At 36.2% G+C, this 23,888-nt stretch overlaps 4 protein-coding genes across 5 annotated transcripts in view; 3 read left to right on the forward strand and 1 right to left on the reverse strand.

The window, feature by feature from the left end:
- The first annotated feature begins 5,830 nt into the window (after positions 1-5,830).
- Positions 5,831-7,396, forward strand: LOC116170545 (alpha-tocopherol transfer protein-like). Its single transcript, XM_031487011.1, has 5 exons — positions 5,831-5,980; positions 6,286-6,435; positions 6,482-6,644; positions 6,692-7,052; positions 7,098-7,396. Exons 2-5 carry the CDS (start codon positions 6,306-6,308, stop codon positions 7,308-7,310), a joined length of 867 nt encoding a protein of 288 aa, XP_031342871.1. The 5' UTR covers positions 5,831-5,980; positions 6,286-6,305; the 3' UTR covers positions 7,311-7,396.
- Positions 7,397-17,207: 9,811 nt separating this feature from the next.
- On the forward strand, positions 17,208-18,889 carry LOC116170543 (alpha-tocopherol transfer protein-like). 2 transcript variants are annotated; one of them, XM_031487009.1, is made up of 6 exons: positions 17,208-17,618; positions 17,680-17,820; positions 17,864-18,023; positions 18,071-18,431; positions 18,479-18,587; positions 18,633-18,889. In XM_031487009.1, the coding sequence occupies exons 2-6, from the start codon at positions 17,682-17,684 to the stop codon at positions 18,734-18,736; spliced, it is 873 nt and encodes a 290-aa protein (XP_031342869.1). In that variant the 5' UTR covers positions 17,208-17,618; positions 17,680-17,681; the 3' UTR covers positions 18,737-18,889. The 2 variants fall into 2 exon arrangements, with proteins under 2 accessions (XP_031342869.1, XP_031342868.1); XM_031487008.1 differs by lacking the exon at positions 17,208-17,618 and having other exon boundaries at positions 17,625-17,820.
- Positions 18,890-18,923: 34 nt separating this feature from the next.
- LOC116170549 (retinol-binding protein pinta-like) lies at positions 18,924-20,059 on the forward strand. Its single transcript, XM_031487015.1, has 5 exons — positions 18,924-19,065; positions 19,109-19,268; positions 19,314-19,674; positions 19,716-19,824; positions 19,875-20,059. The coding sequence occupies exons 1-5, from the start codon at positions 18,981-18,983 to the stop codon at positions 19,976-19,978; spliced, it is 819 nt and encodes a 272-aa protein (XP_031342875.1). The 5' UTR covers positions 18,924-18,980; the 3' UTR covers positions 19,979-20,059.
- Positions 20,060-21,740: 1,681 nt separating this feature from the next.
- The window catches only part of LOC116170686 (neuroligin-3-like), a 60,883-nt gene continuing 58,735 nt past the window's right edge, over positions 21,741-23,888 (reverse strand). Inside the window, exon 6 of the mRNA XM_031487190.1 lies at positions 21,741-21,912. Coding sequence (XP_031343050.1) covers positions 21,905-21,912 — 8 coding nt within the window. The 3' untranslated portion in view covers positions 21,741-21,904. The remainder of the gene's footprint in view (positions 21,913-23,888) is intronic.

Consider the following 23,888-nt stretch of genomic DNA (forward strand, 5'->3'; position numbering starts at 1 on the left):
AAACTCAATATAAGATAACTAAAACTGAAGGAATTGTTTGACGTGCCCACCCCTCCCAGTCAATTTCGGGTAAATTCCTGTAAGACCTGTAGAAGTGTTTACCTACATTATCGCGATGAAACTGACTTGTCAACCATTTATATAGCTTCACTAAAGCTGCCAAGATTGTTTGAGAACGCACTTTCCTAAATTGCCTCCCTTATTTCTCGCGTTCCCTAATGTTTACTAAAAGGCACAAAGTGCACTCCTTTTTAAACTGAATCAAGTTTCGCTGCAATTAGTAGGTACCTACCCCAAAAATTATTTCCGAGTGTTCCTCTAATTTAACAATAGCGTACTGTCGGCGTACTAAAAGCTTTCCACTTCTCCTTCGCGTCACCCGAAATCCAAATATGAAACAAGGCGACGTTTAAATTAAGAAAGTTCGCGTCAGTTCAGAGATTTAATACGGGCCCCTCCGGCGCAAACACAAAAAATATCTATTTCATCAAATGCGTAATCGCGAATTGCGAAACAAACTAAGGACAATGATAGAGAGCGATGGGACGTGGTTGATCCGCCGGGAACGTCAAATTTATGGCTGCCATGCGATCATTCCTCGGATATCCTGCAGAAGTAAATGGGAAGATGTCTTAATTATAACTGGGAAAAAGCGTGACGTTCCACTTTATAATATACAAGGTGTAATAAATTTTATTGGGAGATAGCGCGACGTAAATTATGCGCATAAAGATCCAGATGGACCAATTTTCGCAGCGGTTTGGAAATTCTTGTAAATCTCAATGTGAAACTACAAAACGCTTCGAGTTTGAAAGATGTGTTCAAAACGGTTCGAAAGTTGGGTTACGTCAGTTTATAATCGGACGAGTATATCATTTTTATGTGGTTTAATATAAGTACGACGTAAGATTTATGCGTCAACTTTGGAGGGGACAAATAAAACTTTCGAATTGAAAATTTGACAAAGAATCAATTGAACGGAAACAACACAAGCCTGTGCTTTAGTAGGAGTAAGCTTGTGTAATTTACCTGAACACCGAAAATTGCATTAGTTTCTAATTGGTGGCGCTCTGATCGAGCGCGTTCATACATCCTATTAAATGGAATGCGAATGTACAATTTCAATATTTAAAATGTACACCGAAGAGCTGAAGGCTAGCCTGGAAGTTGAAATCTCTGATTAAAGTTGAATGTTAGAACTTTAACACTGTTGAATCTTCAAGGAGCAGGTTAAAGTCGAATTTCAAAGGAGCAGCTTGAAGGTGGTGGTTGCTTTTGTATCTTGACGGTGAAATGGAAGTACAATGCTTATGTTTGAAATTAAAAATTGTTTCAGACATAAGTAAGAAGATGATGCTCGAAATTCTAGTTTAAACTTGTAACGATAACCTTTAAATTTGGATTATATTTTCGAATTTTATTGAGATATGTAAAGTTGGGATTTTTCGGAATTTTTTTAACGTTCGAACCGAGGTTCGAACAGTTCAGGTTTTGCGTATTTTGACACTTAACAAAATGCACTTTTGAAACTGAAAAAATTCCTATACTTTCGGAGATATCTTGAATAAAACGAAATTTTACGAAATCATTTTTATTTTTTACCCAAGTTATTTAAAAACGTATTTCAAAATAAATGACAGATTATTATGCCCACTTTTTTCCCTTTACTAGTTGCTAGTTTTAAATTTTAACGTTTCGTCTCCGGTTAACCATCATCCAATTTTTTTTTATGAAAGTTTTAGTTTTTGTGCCATTTGATCGAGAATTTTTTTTGATATCAAAAATGTAAAATTGTTTTAATCAGAAATAGCGATATTAATTTGTAAAAACGTGAGAAACTTATAGGTACGTACACTAACCCAAGACAAACTTTTTTAGGCAAAAAAGAAAATATTGGAACAATATTGCAACTTTTCCAAAATTAAACTACCTACCTAGCTCTTACAGTTCCCGAGACCCCAAGGTGACCCTAGAACTTGAATCAGCCTGTATACGCGGTCGCCTCAAATTAGTTCTCGAAATCGGAATTTGCAAAAATTCAGGGAGAGGTAGTATACGTGCAACTCTGATTGGCCAGTAGCGAAAATTGGTTTACTGAACTACTAGAAGCCATCTTGAAAAGTGCGTGAATTAGTCAGCAATTAAGTAGGGGTTATTCTAGAAGATTTTGCGTTCAGTCGCGTTTGACCCCCCGAGGCGAATAGTGCGCGGTTCATAGTAAGAGCAAGAAATAGTAAAAAAGTAAATTCATTCTCTGAGAGAGTCTCGAGGGAATTGATCCGTGAAAGTTTTGGAAAATAATCCCTATCTTTGAACGCGGGAGTATCGAGGAAAGATCTGTACTTACACCGCTAAGGTGTAAAACAATTCCAGGATTCCAAAAAAATTCCATCAGATTTCCAGTTTGCATAATTTTAGCGGCTATGCCGGCTCACCTCGCTACCTTAAAAACTGCTAAAGATTTCTTTGGGTTTCTTTAAAATGATAAAAAATGCACATAATTCCGTTTTAAATGGTATAAGGTAATTCCCATCTCTGCCACAGATAAAAAATTCACCTCAACCCAGGTTCGAACACCCGACCTGCGGATCTATAGCCCAACGCTCAACAAGGTTTAAAATGTATTAATAAATGTTATCTGTTTTCCTAAAATTTCAGGCCGTTTGTATTGCATGTATTCTTACCATTTAGGAACCCATTGCAATTGAATTTGAAAAAAAGTTTCTCAATTAAAGTTAGTTTGTTCAAAATTCAAGCAATGCAATCTCCAAATTCATGGGTCCATTATGATTATTAATAGCGTAATTTGTGTATAAAAAATGGGGTAGTATATTGTTGTTAGGACATTCAAGTTAGGGGGAATTCACAAAGACCGTGACCACGAACCTGATCTAGTTATTTTGAAACTCCGTGTAACCTTGGTTTCTTGGCTGCTATCGAAGTAAGTTAAGGGTGGGGAGTTAGTTTGTGTTACTTTTGAATGATTGGAGTGGGCGTAACAGTTTATTTTCTTCACTACAAAGCAACCAATATTTACATCTTGAAAGATCTTCGTAACAGTCGTAACCCTGGATGAGATAACCGCATTTGTCGTTGGAATTCTAACCACGCAATTTTAGCGCGCGTTGGTACATTCCTCTTTTTTTCCGTTTGCGAGATCTAAGAGAGTGCACCTCGTATAACTGAGCACAACCCGTGGAATTTAATTTGCCGCCATCCATAATTTTTCAATATTTGGAGAGAAAATTCGTTTAATTGGGGATTCCGCATTGGTTCATGGAGGGATTTTTCCTTGACTCCTATATCGGGAGGATATAATTGCGTCTCCTCTGGCTTTTGCGTACCTTTCTTTAGATTTCGACTGATAATTGCCATAACATAATTTCTATGGACGATTGCATGATTGTTGCACATCCATCTATAATTGACCTTCTTATTTAAACACTTTCGGTTATCAACGAACAGGGTTATCTTTGATTTTCTCGTAGGGTTCAAGTATAGTTTTAATTGTAGGGTTCAGAGTCAAGTTTTAATTGTATGGTTCAAAGTCAAGTTTTAATTTATAGTATCAGTTTACGGACCAGCTTCCGTTCGGAAACGCTTTAAGTACCTACCATTCTGTCGGTTGCCATCTTTTGACATATCTACAGGCCTGCTGATATTCAGCTGCCATTTGCTGAATTTGGGTCATTGGCACCAGATTTGATATCAAAGATTTGATCGTTAACCATGAAACTGGCGGAACAATTGGTCATTAGTTTGCCCCTTCAAGGTTATAAGCTATTGCATTCAATTAACTTGTAACCTTCAGTACCAGCACCTGAACTCGGGTTTGGTTTTGGTCGAGTTTTATACGCGAATGTTATGGTAGCCCCCCCACTTCCGCGTGGAAAGGTTGGCCGAGTTATTATCGTACTTGTGATAGAAGCTTACTACGAGTAAGTCGAGGCCCTTCAGGCTTTGGTCAGTTTCTTGCTTTGAAGGTTTATGGATCCGAGAACTGAGCTCACTTCTCTGGATGACATCTAATTTAGTTTTGTTAAACAGGGAGATTTCAATTGAAAAGTCAAGTTACTAAGATTAAAGTCAAAATACGGAAGTTACGAGACAGTAAGCGACAAGCGGGGATGCAGCAAATAACCAACATGATCGCGATGCTTATCCGAGAAGTACAAGAAGACCAAGATAAAATGGAAAACAATATAGAAGAAGTAGAAGAAGGTCAGATGAAAACAGATTGAATTAGAAAAGAAGATTAAAGCAGACCAAGATGATTTGAAAACTAATTTTATTGTTTACCTAGTTTTTATGGTCTTCGACTCTTGTAAATATAACAAGCACATTACCCTGTTTACTCATTGGGAATGGGAAAGATTTCACCTTATAAACAAGGGTGGCTAACATTATTATATTTTTAATCATTGATTAACCTTAATCCTCGTTGTGAAACGGGGCATGTGAAATAGAAGGGTAAGGGCGAGGTTTAAATTTTCTTTGTAGGTAACACATGCCCTATGCCGTTAAAACTAATCCTCATGATACAAATTCTTTATTTGAAATCGCGTTTACTAACAAAATTCTGCGGATTAAGAACGCATGACAGCTTTTGTTGATGTAGACTGCCGAAACAATTAATGGAGATCAAAAAAACATTCCAATATTTTGTACGAAAAGTAGAATTACGTTATAATAGAAAGAACAAAAAACCCAAACAACATCGTGTACGTATTCGGGATTAATTTAAAAATGCGGACGGCAACTAAGTCCTTGATAAACCATTTTGAAATGTATTAAAATCCCAAAACATGGGCACGTGTCATCAATACTGCACGAAACTTTTGTGCAACCACAAGGACCTATACGCTGTTAAACAAAAAGACAACTATCTTATTCACTTCTCGGGAAGCCCACTTGTATACACTCGATCCATTTTTAACTTGATGTAAAAGCAACTTGGAAAGTTTCTAAGGAATTCATGAAGTTGCACGAGAGTAAGGGATGATCTCGAAACTCGAGATTTTAGCATCGCATCAAGTAAGTTGAAGTGCCACGATCTTAAGGGGATTCTGAAACTATATTTACGAATGATCCCTATATAATTGAGTGTGTGTGTTAGACAGGGCTTTACGCAAACGAAAATATTACCGGATTACCCTTTTCGACATCCCATAAGTTTTAATTTAAACCCGTCACGTATATGCAACGAGATGGTTTTAATTTTCGTAACGTGTGAGGTTTCGAAATGTTCTGAAGCATAACTTCTGGATGTACCCTAGTTGTAACTGTTTTGTTTCGGAACGCTGCACTGTCTCGCGAAAGTACTAAAGCTTCGCGAGGAGCTTAAATTATACATAATTAAGAAGAGATCAAGCAACCAACTTGTAGAACTTTACCGACTTCCTTAATTTACACACGATTTTCGCGTAAGTCAAAATTGCTGTGTCGACTTCTCTCGGAATGGACATTTTCGCGGACCGGAACCTCCATCACGAGGAGGGCGGGGGGGGGGGGGGGTAACATAGAAAACATAGTACCTAAGTCCATAAAAACAACGATAAAACGTAACAAAAATTAAATGTTTCATTTTTATTGTTTCCCTTTGTGTAGAGACAAACGGATATTGCTGGGTTCCGTGTGCTGGTATGATCTGGAGGACGTATAATCGTTTCCCTCTACGAAAAGGAACGATGTACAACAATTTTCCACGAAACGGAACGGTATTGTAATATTTTTTACCAACCGGAACGGTGTTCCGGCTCGTTCCGGTCCATTACGAGCCCTGATCAGAAGACAAAGGAAATTCCAAAAGAAAGAAACTCGTTCTGGTCTTTTTTAGATCAGCGGCGTCTGTGATAACACACGAGAAAACAGATGCGATAACCAACTGGGTCAATGTGCAATATAAACAACTAGAAAACTGATGTTCCTAACCTTCAACTTAAGAAACTGGCGGTGAGAAAAACCTCCCCCAAGAAAACCAGTAAGTTGTGGTGAGAAATCGCAGATAAGTGCGTCACAAAGATCACACAATATCCATTGTACTGAAACAAAACAATAATATGCAGTGCTACGACCGTAATGAATTATGAACGTAATATAAGTAGCTCAAATGATTGTAGTGCGTAGTTTGCAATCGATTAATGTGCATTGCCCAATCGTGCCAAAAGATTACCCTTTCAAATCAAATTTCGAGAATCGAAATATCTGCGTCAAAAGACGACAGTGATATTATCGTTGTTTAAAAATAAGCTTATCTTTCTTCAAACTTACATTTTCATTCAATAGAATCGCGCTTCCTAGAGAGTATGATCGAGTCGACAGAAATAGAAGAGAGGGCGAAGAGAGAGCTCGGCGAAACACCGGAAATCAGAGAGAATGGTTTGAGGGAAATTAAGGAGTGGTTAAGGGAGCAGAATCTGCAGCACGATTGTTTGAGTAAGCGCGCATCTTGGGGGTTGCAAACGCTTAATTTTCGTTTTAGGTGAATTGGGACTGCTGAACTTTTTGCGCGGGTGCAAATTCGCACAGGAGAGAACTCGCGACAAGCTGTTTCACTACCTCTCTTCCAAATCGAGTAAAAGCGATGTTTTGATGAGCGATAGAGACCCGTACAGTGACGAACTGAGGGAGGTCCTGTCGAAAGGGTTAGTAGAGTGCAAGGGAAGAGGCTTATTTCTAATTAGTGTTGTAGAATGTTGCTGTTTTTATCTTCGGAGAACTATGAGACGCTCCTAATTCGATGGGAAAATTGCGACACGAAAAAGGTTTCCTTGGTAAATGTGATTAAAGTCGGTCTAATGGCTTTCGAGGTGTTAATTAACGAGAGTCCGACCGTTATGATTAGTGGTCATACAATCATCATTGACTGCACCAACCTTCCGTTTGGGTACATAAGGCAGGTATCTCCAAGCTTAGTAAAGGAGATATTTCGCATAATTTGGAAGGCATACCCAATCAGAATTAGAGCAGTTCACATCATTAATTGTATCCCTTTTATGGGCCTCATATTTAGCATGTTCAAACCCTTTATTCCATTGAAAATTGTGTCAAGGGTAAGTGCTCATTCTAGAAAGCCCAAACTCAAACACCCATTCTAGGTACGATTTTATAGCAGCAGTAACGCCAACCGTCTGTATACGGACTTCCCGTTGTCCGAGTTACCAAGAGACTATGGGGGTGAAGCCACTTCGATAGATTCATTAACCGAGACAACTAAGAGGATGGTAGAGGAACGTAGGCATTGGTTTGTCAATCAAGAAGATAACACCAGTGATAAAGATGATTACGTTAACCAGCTAATTATAAATTGACGAAGTTGTGATTTAGTGTACTTATTTATTTAACAATAATTGTATTTGTAAGATTATGTAGAAATAAACGTTAAGGAAATTTCTGAGATTGAGGAGAAAGGTTGGTAAACCCTAGTTTCTTGTATAATTTATGCAAACCTTAATTTGTGAACTTTAGCTGCTAAACTGGGATTCATTTCTGAAGAAAAATAAAGTGGCCACGTTAAGTAGTTCAAAACAAGTGCGAAAAGTTCTTGGATTAGTGTCTCACCAAATTAAGTGTCAAGTTCACAATAACATTACAGTTGTGGCAGAATTGCACCGAGGGAAATATAATTCCATTGAAAATCCTACACGTCATATCACACGTAAGTTTACAAGTAAACGCAGTTCAAAGGCGAAACGCATACCATGCAGCCACTAAGTGATTATCTCGACACAACAAAATAATGTTATACGAATGACTATAGATTACTTGAGAGGGTCAAAGTACTCGTTGTTTTAGACCGCCTTATGCCCGGTTTCACAAACGATGAATAAAGTTAATCAATGCTCAAAAATATTAGATAGTCATCCACCTTTGATTATACGCTCATTTGCTTCCCAATCTAATATTTTTAATCAGTGATTAACCTTTATCATCGTTTGTGAACCGGGCATTAGTCTCAATTTATTATCTGCGAAATGAATTATAAACGAAAACAAAACAAATCCAACTCTCTCTAAATATACCTACTCTCAAAAATTGTAGATTAATTTTAAGCTTCCTGGTCAAAAATGGCAGACTGGATTTGAAGATTAGAAATGAGCCTCAGCTAAAAGAGGAAATTATATGTCCCCCACATCGTACCGTAACACAGTTATTACTAAACAAAAATAATTTATTCAAGTCGCAATTTGTTTATCTGTCTAAAATCAAATTTATGTATGAAAAAAATACAAGGTCGCTATTACCCGTGGAACCAAAGCTCCCACATTCAAACCGTTTGAGGTTATATGAAAATTAGAACGCTTCTATTTGAAATTATTTCACAGAGGTTGCAATCTTGAATTTTTTTAGTAGCAACAAGTCTTGTACGTCATTAAAAGGCTTATTTCTTCTCTTTCATTCATTTTTTCTCAAAAATGTAACATAATTCCAAACAAATTCCATCAGACTTCCAAAACTGAATCATAATTTCCATGAACTCCAAAATAATTTCATGAGAATTGCAAAATAATTCCATGAATTCCATGATATCCAAAAAATTTCAATGTATTCCAAGAGGTTGTACACCAGAATTTCACAGTGGATTGTCCCTTCTGAGTTTGTAACGATCTAATCACTGCAACCAAAAGTAAGGCTGAAAGATAGCAAGGAGTCTTGACGAGGGAAAAAGAGGTTGACAAATATCAACAAGGAAAATATGTTTACTAATAGATTTTGGTTACTGCAATAAAATATGGAGAGGGGAAATGGTTTAAAACTTGATTTTTCCCACAAAAGGATTATGTGCTGCTTATGTGTCGCTGCAAACCGCAGAACCAGGATTTTGTATTACAATAAAATGTAAATTATTGCAAAAATTAGATTGGCTTCCCTTTGTAGGCGAATTCGATTATAATTTCAATTAAAGAAAACCATTAAATACCGCATGGAGTAAAATGTGCGTGGATTTTTTAAACTAAAATTAAAGATGGCGGTGGGCAAATTGTGGTTCTGCTTATAGAAATTTTGGGAGATATATGACACAATTGAGGAAATTGTGTGAGCATGTATGCATTTTTTGAAGAAATGAGAGGAATTCCTGAGGAAATTCTCAGGAAGTTAAGACAGAAATTTTGGGAAAATCTAAAAGGTGGATTGGGGAGATTTGGGTCGACTCAAGCATAGAGTAAATAGACTCCAGTTACTTGGGGCAAAATTAAGAGAATCAATTAATGGCATTGAGAATAGTTTTCCCTTAAAATGTCTCGTGGTGCCGAGCGTTAAGGTTAAGCTTTGGGTAGGGGTGGGGGGCATTTAAAGTTGAAAAAAAAATTTGAAAAATTGAAAATATAAGTACATAAATATTTACATATGAGTGAATTACATCATGCCCAAGATGCGTAAGCAAACGCTTGTCTGCACCTTGAAATTAAGAAATTAAAGTTGCTGTGGTCTCCGTTATATTAACAAAACTTTAAAGAAAAAATGAATTACATCTATACAAACAAAAACTATATGTATTATATTAGCGGAAGGGGAGGAACTGGAGGGATCCATGGATATCCTATTACATGCATATTTTTTTTTATTTTTTTTTTATTTTATTTTTTTTTTTTTACCCAAACATTTGATGGATTGCTGACCTGGGATACGATAATAGCCACTCCTTTAAACCTTTTTTGAAATTTCTATTAGATGTACACGACCTCAAATAAAATGGCATTTTGTTATAAAATCGAATTGCCAAATATTCGTAACTCCTTTGACCCACACCTTTTCGTACACACGGATAATTTAACACTCCCCAAGCTGCTTCTGTCTTGTATCATGTGAATGGTTACTTTTCATGAGCCTTAGAGAATTGTTGTCAATACATTTTTCGAGCACTATATTTGCATAAATTTGCCTAATGTCAAGGATCTCTGAATGTCTGTATAGGTCGTCCGAGTTGTGCCTGGCGGTCTTTTTATAAATAATTTTGATTATGCTTTTTTGTACTATTTCCAGCGGTTTTATAACGGTTTTTAGAGCTCCACCCCAGGCAGTTATACCATACGAGATGTGAGATTCCACTAAAGCGAAATAAACTCTTTTTAATGTATGTACCGGGAGGAAATCTCTAAGCTGTTCACTTGTGGAAAAATGCGCTGCTAAGTATCCAGATATTTTAATTGTATGGAAAAAATGATTTTCAACACTCTCAAATTTAATAACAGTCGTATGATTTAGGATAAAAATTAAATTTCAGTTTCCAAGCCAAAAGGTGGTGAAATTTTAGGTGAAAATATTATTAAGGTTACAAAATATAAAAAGGAACAATAGTGCTTAAAATTGTACAAAACCTAGCAATTTTTTTAAATGCAGTGATTTGCACACAAATTCAACTTCCCGTCTCTTCAAAATCTATATTATTCCGATAACGCTCTCGATTTTTTAAGGGGAGAAAACTACTCCTTTTCGTCAAAACCTATAAAACCATACAGAGTGTTCAGAAATGAATGGAACACCGCGATATCACGCGGGAACGAATGCAGATTTTAAAATTCTTAAAACTTTGTTATAAATGTAAGCTAAGGACGGTGATCAAGATTAAATTAAATACGTTTTTGAATTAAAAACGCTATAATTTGCTACTGTAGAATTTTTTGCGTATCTCCAGTAGTGTTCGAGTTATTTTGAAGAAAAGAACGTTTTTCATAACATTGCAGAAATTCTTTTCTTACTTTTAGCTCAATTTTTGCGTTACAGACATTTTTTTAAAGAAAGATTTGTTTTAATACTTAAAACAAGATTCTGTAGGTTTTATTCGAAAAATGTATAGTTTTCGATTTATTTGACTGTAAAGCACTATAATTTAACGTTGGACGAAGAAAGGCTAACTTTTAACGAGTCATTGTTCGGTTCGTATAATTGGTCATACAGTAATTGAGACCATTTTTTTTGTTTCTTAAAAGTTCCAATTTTATTCTACACAATTTCCTTATAAAATTCCGAGCTTCTCGCTAATAACCAATTAGAAACATTTTTACGGAAAAATGAAACTTTCGGTCGCGAATAACTCGAAAAGTATTAGGTATATAAGAAAATGTTTAGAAAACTTTTTGCTTGGAATTAATATTTCATCTATTGCTATATGATCAATTTATAACAACAATTTCCATCCCTGAGATGACGTGGAAACGACCCCCAGGCTGGAGGCGCATTTGGCAGCACCAGCACAAATCGTTAAACGAAAATCTACTACCTTTCCCAGGTTACTAATAATGACCATAATTTATTTTACCCAAAATCGTCCCGAAACCTCTATTTTCATGCCTAATTTCTGTCAGGAAATTTGAGTTTCCACGACCGAGGCAGAGCAACCATTGTCTCAATAATCGTTGCCATGGATTTTAGGCCACGCTTAAGCTAAGCTCCGCTTAAATTTGTCGGTGCAAACGGCCATTAATGATATAATCACCAAACTAATTTGGAAAACACTAAAAAAAACTAAAATTGGCAATGATTAGATAAGAAATTTGTATGCAGTTTCCTCCTCGAGGTCAAAATAGAAAACCGCTGCAGCAAAAAAATAAAAAATGGTTAAAAAAAGCAGAGTGTTGATCGAAAAAGACATTTTCTAATAGATTTTAAACTGTAGAGTACAAAAAGGTCCAAATCAAAGCAACAAATGGCATTTACTAATCGAGTGGGACATTTTCTAATGGATTTTGGATGGAAGAATACTAAAACGTTAAAAGCACGACTGTCTAACCACTGTGGCTGAGCTGATCGTACGCCTTGTAACTTTGTTACATTTACTCAAAGGGTATTGTGTATTCATGAATAAGGAATTAAAGCTATTATTTATTTCGTACATAAATAAGGAAACTTATGGGAAAAATAATAGAAACTTTTATGAACATTAAAAAAGTCTATTGTACGATACATGCAAAATAATATAAAAATAAGGGAAATAAAATATAATCATATTGACGTTACACTCGAATATACAGAGTGGCCCAACGAGAAGTATACAGAAGGCTTTTAGGATATTAAATTTATAAATTTCGAAAAATCCTCGAACACGTCAATTTTATATTCGAGGGGGACAACTTTTGGAATACAAATCACGAACCCAAGTCTTCACCCCTCTACGTAGGGAGCTTAACCCCTAAAATTTTAAATAGAATCCTATGGCAAATGGCACATTATTTGAAAGCCAATTTAATCGTGATTACTAATCTGCTTTGCTTTTTAAATTCTATTGATTCGTTTCGGAGATATTCGCATTTGAAATGGTTTTTTCTAAAAAAAACAAAAACAAATGCGATCTAAGTCCCCTTGTATTAAAAAAGGTTTAAATTGTGCAAAAAATAACAAATAACTTTAAACAGACAACATTTATTTCAATAAATGCTCGAATTGCCTTCCGCCTGCTTCCATGGAATAATAAAGATTTGCTTCAAAATGCTGCCGTACATGTTGCAAGATTTCAGGGGTAATCGCTCGAAATTGTTTAGTTATACCATAGTGTATTCTATTCTTACACTATGGTGATACGTGCTCGCAACCCTTGTAATGTTCCGGGCGGAGTAGCATAAACTCTATTATTTAAATATCCCCACAAGAAGTAATCTAAAGGACTTAAATCAGGGGAAAAAAACCATTTCAAATGCGAATATCTCCGAAACGAATTAATAGAATTTAAAAAGCAAAGCAGATTAGTAATCACGATTAAATTGGCTTTCAAATAATATGCCATTTGCCATAGGATTCCGTTTAAAATTTTAGGGGTTAAGCTCCCTACGTAGAGGGGTGAAGACTTGGGTTCGTGATTTGTATTCCAAAAGTTGTCCCCCTCGAATACAAAATTGACGTGTTCGAGGATTTTTCGTAATTTCTAAATTTAATACCCTAAAAGCCCTCTGTATACTTCTCGTTGGGCCACTCTGTATGTCTAAGCAATAGTGATGTGGATTGTAAAATAACGATTTGTAAGTTACATAAAAAACGGTTATATTACGGGTAACTTACAAGAGGCCGGTTTTTTATGTAATTTATGTCTTTTATGAAACTTACGTAACTTACGTTTTTTATTTAAAAAACCGTAATTTTTGTAAGTTACATAACTATTTGATACATCTTGATCAGTACTACCACAGACCATCAACGGTACTACCAACGTAAACGATTCACCGTTGAATTTAGTTTGGTTTAATGAAGATGAGACTTTTGATTTTTGGTAAAAAAAGGAAGGTTATACACTGCCTTTTTTTGAGCCCCGAAAAAAAATTGTCTCAGATCGACCCGGAAAAGAAATTTTCTTATAGAATGTGGCCTGTAGAATCATAATTTCAAACAGTTCCAAGATTGGGCTACTAGTTCAAAAGTTACAGCCCTTTGAATTTTTTTTCGAAATTGGTTTCTAGTCTATAACTTTTAATTGAGAAGTCTGATCGAAAAAGTACGAATTGTTTTGGATTCTACGCACCAAAATTAATAAGAAAAAGTGTTTTTCCGAGAAATTTTGGTGTAGTCGATTTTTGGTAAAAAGGAAGGTTATACACTGCCTTTTTTTGAGGCCCGCAAAAGAAATTGTCTCAGATCGACCCGGAAAAAAAAATTTTCTTATAGAATGTGGCCTGTAGATTCTATAATTTCAAGCAGTTCCAAGATTGGGCTACTAGTTCAAAAGTTACAGCCCTTTGAATTTTCTTTCGAAATTGGTTTCTAGTCTATAACTTTTGATTGAGAAGTCTGATCGAAAAGGTACGAATTGTTTTGGATTCTACGCACCAAAATTAATAAGAAAAAGTGTTTTCCCGAGAAATTTTGGTGTAGTCGATTTTTGGTAAAAAAGGAAGGTTATACACTGCCTGTTTTTGAGCCCCGAGAAAAAAATTGTCTCAGATCGACCCGGAAAAAAAATTTTCTTATAGAATGTGGCCTGTAGAATCCATAATTTCAAACAGTTCCAAGATTGGGGTACTAGTTCAAAAGTTACAGCCCTTTGAATTTTTTTTCGAAATTGGTTTCTAGTCTATAACTTTTGATTGAGAAGTTTGATCGAAAAAGTACGAATTGTTTTGGATTCTACGCACCAAAATTAATAAGAAAAAGTGTTTTCCCGAGAAATTTTGTTGTAGTCGATTTTTGGTAAAAAAGGAAGGTTATACACTGCCTTTTTTTGAGCCCCGAAAAAAAAATTGTCTCGGATCGACCCGGAAAAAAATTTTCTTATAGAATGTGGCCTGTAGAATCCATAATTTCAAACAGTTCCAAGATTGGGCTACTAGTTCACAAGTTACAGCCCTTTGAATTTTTTTCGAAATTGGTTTCTACTAGTGATGTGGATTGTAAAAAACGATTTGTAAGTTACATAAAAAACGGTTATATTACGCGTAACTTACAAGAGGCCGGTTTTTTTATGTAATTTATGTCTTTTATGAAACTTACGTAACACGTTTTTAATTTAAAAAACCGTAATTTTTGTAAGTTACATAACATTTTGATCGGTACTACCACAGACCATCAACGGTACTACCAACGTAAACGATTGACCGTTGAATTTAGTTTGGTTTAATGAAGATGATACAGCCTCTAATTCGCGATCTGGAGCTTCTTCCTCCAAACGACGCGTGATGGCGAAATACCTACTGCTTGGGTATTTTATTTAATACACCAAAATATATAATTTAACAAGTGTTTTTATTTTCAAACACTCACAAAATTCAAAAAGGTTTATACAATATTGAAAAAAAACATAAAAAACATAAATGACAGGTAATTTTACAAAAATATTTGTAAATTACATAAAAAACATACATTACTGGTAATTTTACTGTAAAATTACGGTTTTTTTTTTTAAAAATGGTAAGTTACATAAATTACATAAAATACATAAAAAACATAAACAATTCGTAATTTTACACGTAATATTACGCACTTTAAAAAAAACGTGTAATTTAACATCACTACTAAGCAAGCGGGCTGCTTATTCTTAATTTCACGATAGTCACTTGACGTTTTCTTACAAAATGCACCGTCTATTCCCCATTCAATGGCTTGTTGAAAAAGCAGAAAAAAGTTGGTAGATGCAAAATCCAACTCCAATAAAGCACAATAAAGAACAAAGTCTATGCATCGATAATGCTGCCATATATGAACGAAATGTCAAAGGTATTTAAATCTTCTATCCTTTGGTGCATTCGTTCAAAAAAAACGGTTAAGAAATGGAACAGATTTGGCAGCATACCCTATGTTACACGCGTTTGTGAAAGCTTCAAACAAAAGAATGATCGGTAAAAGCCCAATCATTTTGTTGCATTTACAACAAACCACAGCCTTTTAATTTTGATTTGTGCAAAGTTAAAGCAGGCGATCCACCCAGTGAAAAGGACAACTTTAAAATTCAACATAAAGCAAGTGACTATATGGGCCGAATAATCAGGTCGTTAGAATTGGTATGATTAAATTAAACCTTTGATTAAGTTCAATTGGTATGCACAAAACAAAAAAATTTCTTGATTAACTAACCAAGGTGATTAAGCATTGATTAAATATTTGGTAAAAATTGGCACCGGCAACGTTGTACTGTTATGGAAATGTGTGATTTTTTTTACAAAGCCTACTTCTTGGATCGTATAGAAAGCTTTTCTTTTTGTGGCCTGTTAAATGTAATAGTCACTTTATATGTTTGTGTTGACAACGGAAAAAAAGATCCATGGCTAAAACTTTACCGAAGTACAAAGAGAACATTTACTGCAAATAATTGATTGAATCATAAGCAAATATTACCTTCTTATAGTATCTTAGTGACTGTCCTAGGTTCGTTCAACAAAAGTTCCGGTTAAACTGCCATTGAGTGCTTAATTTTATTGAAAGTGGAGCTTATTCCAACATATATTTTTAACTGCTAGAATAATTTATTACAGTAGCTAAAATATCATAAATTAAGCACTGCTTCCTGATAAAGTTTCTCACCTTAGACCTCTCGATGCTGCATGTCTTATAATATCAATTCCGAATACTAATTTTTTTCCAATTTAATAAGGAACATATAAACTAGAATCCAGAGTGACGAGCTCTCAGATACTTCCGCATTTCTGAAACATCAAATCCAAAGAGGTCAGTTCAGCAATTTAAAATAAACTACCACCTTCAAAAGTGGAAGAATGCTCGACTGGAATACTCCACTCTGCTCATGGAGAAGAATTTTAGAAAACGCGTTTACACGAGTCAATTAAAAAAATGAATATCTTTTCTATTTAAATGAAATGATGTTAAAAACTATTAGAATAGGCCTAATTATTCTATAAAAATTACTTTTCACAAGCTCAAATCGAAAACTACGAACGAACTGTCACTTTAATCAACCGACGAGCACCGGTTAAATTTTGCCGTGATTAGAGGCTGCTTGACGGCGCCGTTAATGCTGATTGTTTTTTCTGCATACGAATTTTAGCTTAATCTGGGTTTAACAGCTCCGTTAAATTAACTAATTTAATCAAGGCAAATGTCATTTTTTTATCGAAACAAATGTTATCAGCTCCGTTAAGCTTTGATTAACTTTTGTGCATTGTGCAATTTAACAGTACAAAAAAGATCATAATCGTTCCATTATTCATACTTGACAAAAATATCATTTATGCCAGTAAGAAAGGGGGAGAGATATCAACAATAATTCAGTTCAACAGAGTAAACGTCGCATAATTCATTACTTTTCCAATACTCGTAGACTACCCCTGTAAACCAACTGTATCCACTGGCACCTTTTTCTAGTAAAGGCAAACTGATCGTTGGTGTGACGCAAAAAAAAGGCTCTGATAAAAACTTGCACAAGCAAAAATAAAGATCTTCCTGGACTTCTCATCTGAAGTTTCATCACTCATTGTGAGAGACGTAGTAGTAGTAGGCTAATCGTCTGAAATCTTTCTTCAACAAATAATAATTACCTTTCGTAAGCGCTATTTTGTATAACGACAAAAAAACAGAGATAAGTTTACACTGATAAAGCTGGTTATCGTACGTTGAAGATATACAACACTGCTGAAATCGTTTATTTGATATTATGGTATTATAATCTTCAGATACTAGAGCAGCACGTGCGATAAAAGATCCTGCGTGATGACCAGGATGTTGCAATATTCAAAAGCAAGAATAACTGCAGCTATTGCAGATGTTGAAACAGGCAGTAGTTTCTTTAAACAATCGTTTGTTTCCTCAATGAGTTGCTAGGGGTGGTTTTATATAAGGGATAACCACAAAAAAATTGAACCATAAAATAATATATGGTTGAAGACGAGGAGTCACTAGGCTCAGAGGTGCAAAAGTTATGCCTGGTGTAGTAGAAGTAGGTAAAACGAAAAGAAATTGAATCACAGTATTTAGTACGAAGTGCGTACTGATAAAATTTAAATCAACCTCATACATCCGGCAAATGTTAAAAACATACGTGTCAACAATTGACAGCTGTGCCTTTTCGCATGCGTATCGTTTTGGAAAATGTTTTAAGACCGATGCAAAATCACGACATTAGTACTATTTCGTTATTTTTAAGTGATATAATTACTGTGTAGTTTAATTAATTCCGGAGACTATCGACTGCCGATAAGATTACCACGAGTTAACACGTTTACTAACAATCGCAGTTAGCAAAAGTAAATGTGGCACCGTTTTGAAGCGTTCAATGTCTAAGTGAAGATAACCCGTTTTTTACAGTTATGTTTCCGACATGTCTGACAAAGGAAATCGAGAAGAAAGCCGAAAGGGAGCTGGGAGAAACCGCCGAAGTTAGGGATTTGGAACTGAAACAGATTAGGGAGTGGATCACTCAGCAACCCTTTCTAAGCCAAACGCCAGGTAATAAAAGTCGCGTTGTACACGAGACTGATTGGAATTGCAGGTGATCTGTTACTTTTGAACTATTTACGGGGATGCAGGTTCGACCAAGCTAAAGCCCGGGAGAAACTATCGCACTATTTCACCAGAAGGGCGCATGTGAGGGATATTTATCTGAGCAGAGATCCGGAGAAAGCAGAACTCGATGATGTCCTATCGAGGGGGTGAGTAAATGAACGTCATGGAAACGTCCCAAATTGTTTGGTTCCAGAATTATTTCGCTCGCGATGTCCGAGGACACAGAAATGATTATACTGCGATGGGAACACTGTGACGTAAAGAAGGTGCCTTTGTTAAACGTGCTGAAATTGGGATTTATGCTTTTTGACGTATTTGTTCACGAAAGTCCCACCTTTATGGCGGTGGGGCACACCGTACTTATAGACTGCCAAAATCTACCCTTCGGGTACATCAAGCAATTCAGCCCCTCTCTACTTAAGGAATTAGAGTATATTATGTTTAAAGCCTATCCTACAAGGATTAAAGGAGTGCACATTGTTAATCCAGGCACGGTTATGGGAATCATGGTTAGCATGTTTAAGCCATTTCTACCAGAAAATATTAAATCACGGGTGAGTTCTCTAAATCAACGACAATAAAGGTGCAGATATGATTTTAGATCAAAATCTATACAAACGGCGGCACGGGTGATATTTTAAAGCACATCCCTTCGCACGTGCTACCCCAAGAGTACGGAGGAAGAGGGGAATCGATTGACACTCTAAAGGGTGAGTGTTTACATGCCATTTAGGTTATCAGATGAAATGTTACAGAAAGAACAAGGAAAATACTGAAGGACAGACGAGCGTGGTTTGTTAATGAAGACAACAGGATCATTATTGACCAGGCTCTCAAAGGTAGAGACGTTTACGTGTAGATTCAGTGATCACCAAATGATTTCGTCATGTAACACTTCATCCAGTGTGGTTGCGTACATATTTGATTAGACCAAGCCAAGTAGTTGTTATCATACGATATTGATTCGGTGACACATTTTGTTTTTGTTCGAATAAAGGTCACTAGCGTGTTATCGTTTGTATATAAACCTTTGGAATAGTGTCTCAGCAACTTTGAGCTGATGATGCAGGAAAGTATTTCACTGGTGCACGGATAGACCTCCAATGGAAGAGTCAGGTGATAATGAGAGCAGCTTGATGCTGATAAAAGAGTGGGTTGCCACACAATCATTTCCAGATGAAGTGCTCAGTAAGGACTTACATGTAACACTAATACTTGTAATAGCTTCTAGCTGATTTACACCTACTGAACTTTCTGCGAGGATGCAAGTTCGACCAACTAAAAACCCGGGATAAATTAACGCACTACCTTCAGCTGAGGTCAAGCAAAAGCGAGTTTTTTCACGATAGGGATCCCTGCGGTGAGAGTTTAAGGGAAGCTATTTCAAGGGGGTAAGTGCAGGTGAGAAACTGTCAAATTCCAACTGCCCGTTGCAGAATAATGATATCGTCGACCATTGAAAACTTCGAAATTGTGATAGTGAGGTGGAAGTACTGCGACATAAAGAAGGTATCTCTTATCAACGCATCAAAGTTGGGCTTTATGCTCTTTGACGTTTTCATGAACGAAAGCCCCACTTGCATGATTAATGGCCACACTGTAATTATAGACTGTGAAAATTTACCTTTGGGCTACGCTCTGCAGTTATCCCCCAGGTTCATTCGGGAACTCAAACACGTTGTCTTCAAGGCGTACCCAACGCGAATTAAAGCCATTCACGTGGTCAACTGTTTTCCAGGGGTAGGGACCATGTTCAATATTTTTAAGCCCATTTTACCGGTGAAAATAGTGTCGAGGGTAAGTGCTGTATAGAGGAACGTGAAAACAAACCCTCTTAGATACATTTTTACAAAGCTTCGAGCATAAGTGAACTTCGTGCTCACATTCCACCTTCAGTACTTCCAAAAGACTACGGCGGGGAAGGGGAAACGTTAGACACGCTTAGAGGTAAATCTTCTATTCGACTACAGGTGACATTGTCAAATCACATTTTGCAGATGTAACAAGAAGTATGTTCGAGGAGAGAAGGTCCTGGTTTCTAAAAGAACTTTCTGATGCACGACGTCAAAGAAAAAGTCCACCACAGCAATTTGAATGGTAATACTTTCACGATTATCTTGCAAGGACATTAATCTATGTGAGGGAAACAAATTCTGCATTAGATAAAAATAACTAGAAAAAGGGTTGTATTTTATCCCAAACCAATACCGTATAAAGAATGTGTAATTCTGGTATGAATGTGGAGACGACGCGGGTTGACGGTAGCATAATAGCCAACGGCCCGTTTAAATTGGCTGCAGTTAAGCGAAAGGAGCTCTGCCGAGAGATGTAATAAATGATCTTGCAACGACAAAGTTTGAATATTGATGAACAAACGTTCAGCTCCACTACCATCCCCTACAAACTGTTCGTGATAGATTTGGTTTTTAAAGCGACTATTTGCGGAACGTTTAAAGTGTTACATTTATTTGAATAATGGTACTAAATTTATATACACAGAAGTGGGTTATCTTTGGAAAAAATCGCGGTCGGTACATGAATGAATGAGTACCCGCTTAGTAGCAGATGAGATAAAGTGGAAGATCACGGAGAAGCATACATTAGACTGGTTATTCGTGTCTTAGATTGTTCTAAAGCTGATTGTATTAGAGTTTAGTTAAAACTTCCGTCACAGGTGTTGTAATTCTATTGATCCACAATTGCAATAAGTTACGTAAGCGAGACACGTAACGTTAGCTCTAAACTTTGGATTTACTTTTTAGAGCTATAGAGAGAGGATTAGAGTAGGTTAGATATATAATAGAAAACTTCCAGGGTGGCGAAATTTAGAGGCTCCAATAAATGGAATTCCAATGGTGGAATTTAAGATTGTCCTTTCTGCGTCTTTTAAGTTCAATAAAGCATTGTTTTCATAATGGGTATCCGGATGTCTGGAGACGAGATGTTGCGATAAGTAAAGTTTGCCTTATCTACTTAAAACTACTGAATGAGCATCAGATCATTTTAGTTTGGTCATACTTATGATTTAATTTAGTGCAGACATGAAGAAAATGAATCAGTAAGTAAAGGTGGCATTCTGTGTTTGGTAGTTAACGAGAAAGGGGAAAGTTTTGGAATTCCTTCGTTGCAAACTTTATTAGTTTCATTTTAAAAATCAATCACGAGATTAGGTCGGGTTTTTGGATACCAGAGTAAACAGTAGGTGTACGTAATCAAAAAAGGAGAGTAAACTCGTTTTTATAGGGTTTGGGGCATAAAAATGAACCCAGTGGTGATTAAGGGTATTTTGGTTTTTTACTGGAACCAAAAGAGAAAGAAACTTTGAAGTGAACGTGTCGGTGTATCTTTGAGAACTGAGCACATGCGTTTTAGTAACTTTTCTGCTTAAAATAAGCAAATCTGTAACATATTAACGTATGAAACATTCCTCATGAAAGACTCTGTATACACTTATACAGCTAAAGAATATTACAAAGTGGGAAAAAAACAAGTACAACATTTGAATAACCTGAATGTATCAAAAGATTCGAGGATTTTTAAAAGTGGGGGCCGGATATTAGAAAACGACAGTAGGGGCCCACGTCATTTCTTTATCTGAGAAACGAATGGGAAATTTGATTATTCTAATAAAATTTTTACTACTTTCACGCTCTAAAAGTAACGTTGATTTATAGCCCAATTACAATGCACTTTTCCAATTAATATCACGATTTAGTATATCCTTTCGATTAGCGAGCTGTATATGGCAAGTGAGAAATTCTGCACCCAGAGCCTTTTTGGAAAGCGTAAGAAAGAAAAACTTTCACCATCTATATAAGAACTTGACCTTTGCTGCTTGTAACGTTACTACAATAAATTAATCGTATTTTTTAACCTTGTTTTTAATTATACCGTTAATCTTCACTTCGGATTTCACAGGCGGTTATATCATTTTGAAATCTTGAAAATTTCTGGTTGGTAGTATCCATAGGAAAATATGTAGGACTTTTCTTTAACTCTGAAGAATTTCAGATGCAATCAAAACAGACTACAGTCCTGTAATAAAAAGATTTATAGTTGAAAAAAAACCTCAGTTCGAATCAACATTAAAAAATTACAAAAAAACCACAAATTATTTAATAGTCTAGTAATATGACCACCTTAATATTATTTTTTCAATTAATGAGACTGATGGGGGTAACTTTTTTGCACGTCACTCAATTTAGTTAACTTTTCTGCATTTAAAATTCATACAATAAAATGAATGGTGCATGCATATGCAGTAACTTCGCCCTGAAAATCTGGCACCACCAAATTGGTCTCCGAAAGATTCACTCCCGGAGTGTTCGTCCCCGGAAAATTTTCTTCGAAACAGTTTTGGAACTCGAACATTCCCCATAAGTTTTCCCTTAAAAAATGTTATCGACAGAAAAACCGTTTTAGACTAAATAGTCACTTAGAAGGTGCTTCTAAATTATATATATATATTTTATTAATATTTAAGTAATATTACGGTGGGTGTGAAAATCAACAAGTGAAATGCCCGTAAAGAGAGGATAGGAAAAAGATAAAGATCAGAATGGGAAAAGACACATTAAATCATGTAAAGGAAGTTAGCTATTTAGGTAGTAAGGTTACACAAGATAATCGTAGCAAGGAAGATATAAAATCCAGGATAGCGCAAGCTAAAAAAGCATTTGAACAAAAGGGAGACCTACTGAGATCCGGGATAAATATAGGAATTAGAAAAAGGCTGGTAAAAACGTGTCCGATAGGTAGGGTACAAACATTCGAAATGTGGTGCTATAGAAGGATAATGAGAATTAGCTGGGTTGGGTGGACAGGGTAACAAACGAGGCAGTCTTGGAGCTAGTACAGGAAAATAGGGAAATGTGTACAGAAAAGACGAGATAGAATGAAGGCACGTGCTCAGACACGGAGGGTTAGTACAGCTAACTATAGAAGGCAGGGCAGTGGGCAGGGGAGGGGTAGGCGATAGGACGCAGGCAAAGGTAGTTTTGTAGAAATGAAAAGATTAGCGCATGATAGGAAAGGGCAGAGGACAGTGTCCAACCAATCTTAGAGAGGTAAACAGATGTAAAACTTTAAAGTGCTAAGTGTAAACATTTCTGAAGTAATTAATGCTTGGCCGAGGGACGTTTACATTTGATTTGTATCTAGTCGTGCCAATTTTTTTCCGGATATCCGCACATTCTTTGGTACTTGTGTTATAAAACACTTTGCATATATGTTACCGGCAAACTGCGAAATCCGGCATTTTGCAAAATCCCTAGGCATTTCGCGAAATGACCAATGCAGCAGGCAAAGTGAGAAATGGGGCTCGAGTTCGCACTTTTCCTGCCTCTCTTTAGAGATTTCGCGAAATGCCCATACATGCAGGCAAAGTGCACAGGCTTCGTCATTTCCCACAGATTGTGCGTACAACGTTGCCATTTGATTGTACGACGATTGCGATTTTATATAAGTACATACGTGTACGTGTAGGTACATAGTGTAATTATTACACTAACGTATTGGGTGTTTGAATGCAATTACAATCTGTACTCCTTCTGTTATGGTTAATCGGTGCGTGGTAAAAGAAATAGAATCAATACTAAAGAGAATATAATTTTCCACTTAGTAGGTTTGCTGGTTTAAAATGGCCAAGAAAAATATGTTAGTATAATATTTGTAAACAATATTTGGTTTCAAAATTAAAGCCATACGTTGAGAATATAGGTATCAGATGGGGGAAGGTATACCAACGCGACAGGTTTACATTTGACACCGCTGTACCCGCAATCTGTGGAAAATGGCAGAGCATTCTCACTTTGCCTGAATGTTTGGGCATTTTGCGAAATCCCTAAAGAAGAGCAGGCAAAGTACGAACTCGAGCTCCATTTCTCACTTTGCCTGCGGCATTGGTCATTTCGCAAAATGCCTAGGGATTTTGCAAAATTCCGGATTTCGCAGTTTACCGGTAACATATACATAAACATCCAACCGGCAAAATTTTAAGGTTTTTAAACAGG

The sequence above is a fragment of the Photinus pyralis genome, unplaced genomic scaffold (assembly GCF_008802855.1).
Source record: "Photinus pyralis isolate 1611_PpyrPB1 unplaced genomic scaffold, Ppyr1.3 Ppyr1.4_LG5, whole genome shotgun sequence".
NCBI lineage: Eukaryota > Metazoa > Arthropoda > Insecta > Coleoptera > Lampyridae > Photinus > Photinus pyralis.